This window comes from Monopterus albus, unplaced genomic scaffold (genome assembly GCF_001952655.1).
Source record: "Monopterus albus unplaced genomic scaffold, M_albus_1.0 scaffold3.1, whole genome shotgun sequence".
In the NCBI taxonomy this organism is placed as follows: Eukaryota; Metazoa; Chordata; class Actinopteri; order Synbranchiformes; family Synbranchidae; genus Monopterus; species Monopterus albus.
Window position 1 is genome coordinate 8,150,023 of NW_018127883.1, and position 6,000 is coordinate 8,156,022.

The window sequence follows — 6,000 nt, forward strand, 5'->3', positions numbered from 1 at the left end:
TCTGGACCAAAGTGTTGGACCAACCAAGCATTACTGTCTAAAGAACCCTGCTGCTGCTGTGGTTAAACATGTACAGGAACTGTAGCACACATTCTTCTAAATTACTGCAATTTTACCTTTTTTCATACACAGGTCCAGATCCGTCCCTGGAACCTGAGCGATAGTGACTTTGTCATGGATGGCTCTCAGCCTCTGGACCCCCGCAAGACCATCTTTGTAGGAGGGGTGCCACGGCCCCTACGTGCAGGTAAGGGGCTAATATGAATGGAACTTTTTTTTTTTTTTTTTTGCAATCCCCCAAAAGCTTTTGAATTGGCTTCCTAATGTTATCTGGCATGGGGGCTAGAGGTTGGAGGCCACAGTGAAAAGTTCCCACTGTGAGAAATCCTTGGGTTTCTAGGAATTGGGCCAAGTGGTCATCATGTTAATAATTAATGGTTTAATGCACGTGTCAAACTCGAGGCCCGCGGGCCACATCTGGCCCGGCGTACAATTACATCCGGCCCGCGAGATCATTTTATATATATTTTTGTAATGGTCCAGCGATATGAAGTGCCGATAACACACAAACTACAAATCCCATAATGCAGCGCAACAGCTGCCTTACCAAATGATAGGCTACTTGCGATCATTCCCGCGTCAATTACGTCAGATCAATCAAGCATCTGTTGATGTATACAACCCTAATTTCAAGTCAAAGCTAGCCCCTAACAATGGCCAAGAGAAAAGTTGGTTCTGAAAATAGAGCCTTTCTAAACCGGTGGGAGGCTGAGTATATGTTTACTGACATTGTCGGTAAACCTGTGTCTTATTTGTGGAGCTAATGTGGCTGTAATTAAGGAATATAACCTAAGACGGCAGTACGAGACAAAACATCAGGACACGCTGAAAAACGTGAATGCAGAGCAGAAGCTACAGAAGGTAGAGAAGTTGAAGAGGAATCTGACGTCACAGCTGACGTTTTCACCAAAGCGAAATCACACGCCTGGACATTTACCAAGGGAGGGTTTCTGAAGAACTGCATGATGAAAGTTTGCGACGTCTTGTGTCCAGACAAAAAGCAGGTGTTTGTAAATGTAAGCCTTAAAAGAAATACGGCTGCTAATTTTAAGTTCAAGTTGATTTATTTTGGAATAATATTGTATCCTGTCTCTTTCGATTCATATTTATGTTCAAAAACATTTAGTTTTAGTCTGTTCAATAAATGTTTATCCTGTTCGGCCCGCGGCCTAAAGTGTGCTTTGAGTTTTGGCCCCCTGTGCAATTGAGTTTGACACCTCTAGTTTAATGGAAGGCTCAGTCTTTTTGTTCTTGGGACAAACATCACTGGCTTCTCCATAACATGACCCTTACTAATCATATCTGTAATTAGAGACTGCTGCTCTGATAAATAGTAGAGTAGGGTTCGTTTTTATATCAGGTAATAACGGCAGCATTCATAGAAGTTAAACCTTTATTTCTTTTTTTTATAAGGAGCTTTTGATTTGAGAACAAAAACAAAGGCAAAATGCTCATCTTTTCTTCTCTTCAGTGGAGCTGGCTATGATCATGGACCGGCTGTATGGAGGTGTTTGCTACGCTGGCATCGACACCGACCCGGAGCTCAAATATCCAAAGGGAGCTGGTCGTGTGGCTTTCTCCAATCAGCAGAGCTATATTGCTGCCATCAGCGCTCGCTTCGTTCAGCTGCAGCACAACGACATCGACAAAAGGGTGAGCGAGTTCAAACATTTCATTCACAATATCCTTCCTCTGAAAGAAACCTGAGTTCCCACCACAACTGAGGTTTTCAGTCATTCCTGTGGCACATGCAGCAGAGCTGAACTCAGCTTCAGCCCTTTCACATCTATCAGAGCTTTCATTATAGGCAGGTTTTCTGCCAACTTCCTAGAACAGCCTACAATAACGGAAGGCAAGGCCTAGCCATGTAATCGCTATGGCCTTTGGCTGGCGGAGTCCTGACAGATGTTTCAGGTTGCAGACACATGGGGTTGGTTTAATTATAGTAGTTCCCTATACATATATATCCACTCAGGCACTGCGGCAGCATAATTATTTTAAGTCCAGCAGCCAAATGGAGTGGGACAGATTGTAATCAAGAGAGACTGGTTGTCAGCCAGGAAGCTGAGCCTCTGCAAGGTGGGGCAGTCCACCTCACCTCAGCTATCACCATCTTCACTGGGTGTCTTTATTATGACTGTAACTGGGGGGAAAACAAAATAACACATGAAAGAATCACAGGGTGTCAATAAAGACATTCCTTTAAAAATCAGATACAACAAAAACATTTCTTCTTTCAGTTTAATAACGAGTGAGGATCTTTCATTTAAATCTATTATTTATTTATTTTTTTCAGGAATCGAGATCTTTGTGTGAGTGGTGAGCGACAAAAATGAATTACAGAGCCATAATTAGCACTTCAACAGTCTATATCCATTAGAGAAGAAGAGCACATTCTTGGAACATTGTTGTTGTTGCCACTTTGCTTTCTAATATACTCTTCTCTTGCCTTCAGCATCCAAATATTCCATTAACCATAAGTGGTTCTTGATGATAGTACATAGAAGCTTATTACCCCCTGGTCAGCTTCATGTACACTGAGCTTATATTGGTATTTAATAGTATGGCAGCATTGCCATTTCTGCTCAGCTTTCTTGGCATTTATCATGCGTGAGGTTGTCACTCACTGTGGATTTCGCAGTGCAGTTTAGCTGAAAGGGACAGTCTCCTACCGGTGAAGGGTTTGATAACTTTTCATTTTGTGGCCACGCTTTAACAAGGTTAGTATTCAGCCCTGCCTACTCATGCACTGAGGCGTCTCCATGGTGACTGAGCTCTCATTTCTTCTCTGCTGGTTTTTAGTGGTCAAGCTCATTTCACTGGTGGACGGGTGGGTACCTGTCTCAATCTAGCCCTTGTTTTATTTTAGAAAATTGCACAGAAATTGCCTGGCATGATGTCTGTGGATAATGGCTTGAAGGAGCCAGGGAACACACCCGGATCAACATAGCTGTTGCTGTAGCACATTTATGTACTGTTTGTGTTGGCCTTGCAGTGGAATAAATACTAAAGGAATAAATACTTGGATTTTGTTTTGATCCCTGGTGGATGATCTTTAATTAAATGCTACCTCTTGTTCTCCTTTCCAGGTAGAGGTGAAGCCATATGTCCTTGATGACCAGATGTGTGATGAGTGCCAGGGGGCACGCTGTGGGGGGAAGTTCGCCCCCTTCTTCTGTGCCAACGTCACATGCCTACAGTACTACTGTGAGTACTGCTGGGCCAGTATTCACTCACGAGCCGGCCGAGAGTTTCACAAGCCCCTGGTGAAGGAGGGGGGTGACCGCCCTCGACATGTCTCCTTCCGATGGAGCTGAGGTGGGGGGGCGGTCACAAGTCAGCCCTGTCCCGGTGAACCCACACTTGGTCCCTGCTACCCTTTATACCAGGAAGGAGTTGCACCGTTCCCCCCCCCGAAAAAAGCAAAAAGAATACCATCAAAACATGGGATTTTCTTCATGTCACATGGCTCTGAAATCATTTTCCAGTGTTCCCCTCTGACAAAACATTGTGGGGAAATGAAATGCAAAAGTCTATCAGCTTAGAATTTGCACTCTGGCACAAAATCTCACTAAAGACACAGGATGGTATGTTAGACATCTAGCTACTTTGAGTTCCCTGTTGTGTTGACTGGGCAGTATGGTGCATCCTGTTGGGCTCCCCCTTTACTGAGACAGAGGTGGGACCATGCAAATATATGAAAAAGTATATATTTTTTGTTTTGTACCTATCTATAGATGTATAGATAATTTAAATTTTATGTAAAAGGAGCATGCACTTACTTTCAAAAGCTGTAAAAACAACATCACCCCCAGTAAAAAAAAAAAAAAAAAATGTAAAAAGTAATTAATTACCAAAGGGAAATGAAATTAATGCATAGAGAATAAGAATAATAGGTGGCGTAAGATGTAGCAAGATTTACCAACTATCCCGCAGTGTGGGCCCATATCAGCCCACAGTAAAAATAACATGGATATATTTGCTCAAGTTTGACTCTGAAATTATTAATACCTCATACAGTATGCGCAATCAGATTAGTCTGCGCTCAGTTTCTAGGTCTTTATTTTTATAACCTTATGTTTTAGTGTTATGTAAATGTCATGCTGCAATAGCTTTGCTGCTAAATCCATGGTATAAACAGATACCATAAGTACTTTATTCAGGCTAGGGTGTAAAATAAGAAATACCAGATCTGGAGAAGCACCTGGTGTTTCAGAATGAGGAGCTGTCACTGGGGGACGGGTGCCCCCAGATGGCTACCTTTGTGGGGTTCAGGGTGGCTCGCCCCAAACTGCATGTTTATTTCAATCAGGTTGATGCATGCAATACACTTTCCAATATCATGTCTACTATTCGATTTTGCCCACTTTTGCACAACAAACTATAGACGTAGCCTATGTTCGACTCGCACGAAACTAGACAGAAACAGGGAAGATTGGTCAAAGGAATCATGGCGGCTTTGCATCGCTGCTCAGGCTGACAGGCCATGCCACAGGGCGGCCAGAGCACATGGGTTCCTGCACTAACAGCAGTGAACGCAGCTGACAATGGGGAAATAAACAACCTGAATAATCACAAATCAAATTAAATGTAGGATTACCATTTAAACTTGTCTGAGATAGGTGAAGTACCTTTTGCAGTGATTGTTGATATAATTGTGCAATTTTTTTTTATACCGTATGTAGTTAGGCTTGAGTATGCCTAGAACTGTGATTCGCTTAAACTGTCGTTAATGTCTGACATAGAAGTCCTGTGAAACTTTTTAACTAGTGTATGCACATGTATATATGTTCTATTGTACACACACACACACACACACACACACACACACATTTGCACCAGTATACACAGAAGCCTCTGGACACAAACAACACCGAGTCTGATCAGAGAAGGCGCCACAATGCGAGCTTAAAATGAGAACTGTGGTCTCGTTGTTTTTTTTTTTTTTTTCTTTTCAACTTGTTCTACCATTGACAAAAGTGCACGTGTACATCACCTAATGTAACCAAAGAGCTCACGTGTCGACTTTTTAACACATAGGCTAACACATAGAGCGAACATCCCCACCCCCGGAGGAGGCAGCGCTGCTCCTACATCCTCCTGCTGAGGAGCTGAAGGTGCAGGCCAGTTAGATGGGGGAGGAATAAAATCTCACACTGAAGCTACTAGAGGCTTGAGGCTGATAAAGTGAAATCTGCACATGCTCTCACTACATGGGAGGGTTTGGGGGAATCGAAGAGTGCCAGAATGTGCATATTTTATCCAGAGTTTTTTTTTCCTGCAAAGCTTGAAGTAATGAACCTGCTAAAAATGGTGGACATATATTTTTTGTCTTTATCAAGAGTTTGGTGCACAGCTCAGACAGGGCTGGATAGGTTACAAATTCAATGTATAGAAACTTGAGAACTGGCTGCTGAAGACAGGGATGGCTCTGATTTTGGGGTGGGGGGCACAAGTTACACTGGTTTTAGCAATTTGTGGACAATCCGAATGGGATCCTACATCATTGCAAGTTAATGTGTGTCGTCCTTTTTTAAATTTTTATTTTTCCCCTTTTTTCCGTGAGTCGTGATTGTCTTCTGCTGGCACCCCATGGTCCCTCTGCTTCTCGTTTTAGTAGCAAACCTTTTTTTTTTTTTTTTTTTTTTTTTTTTTTGCTTTAGGATAGATGTTTTTGTTTGTTTCTTGTCCAAGAAAAACAAGTTGAAACTAAACAGATAATCTTCTTACTGATAGGAAAAAATGTCAAATTAAAAAGCTTACCATGAATAATAATACGAATCCCAATGAAAGTGAATTCTGGGTGTTTTTGTGACATTTCTTTCCCCGCCCAGATAGGTTTTCTATGTTTATTCCTTCTCTATGACAGATATTTGTTATGCACTACTCTTTGTATTTGAACGATTTTCGACAGTCAGCAGTTCTTTCTGTTAAGACAAA

The 6,000-nt window shown here is 42.1% G+C and overlaps 1 protein-coding gene across 9 annotated transcripts in view; it reads left to right on the top strand.

The window, feature by feature from the left end:
• The window catches only part of cpeb3 (cytoplasmic polyadenylation element binding protein 3), a 31,737-nt gene extending 28,265 nt beyond the window's left edge, over nucleotides 1–3,472 (top strand). For all 9 annotated transcript variants that reach the window (XM_020598347.1, XM_020598355.1, XM_020598393.1 and 6 more), the window contains 3 exons: nucleotides 133–247; nucleotides 1,532–1,713; nucleotides 3,150–3,472. In XM_020598347.1, coding sequence (XP_020454003.1) covers nucleotides 133–247; nucleotides 1,532–1,713; nucleotides 3,150–3,377 — 525 coding nt within the window. In that variant the 3' untranslated portion in view covers nucleotides 3,378–3,472. The remainder of the gene's footprint in view (nucleotides 1–132; nucleotides 248–1,531; nucleotides 1,714–3,149) is intronic.
• Nucleotides 3,473–6,000: the final 2,528 nt, after the last annotated feature.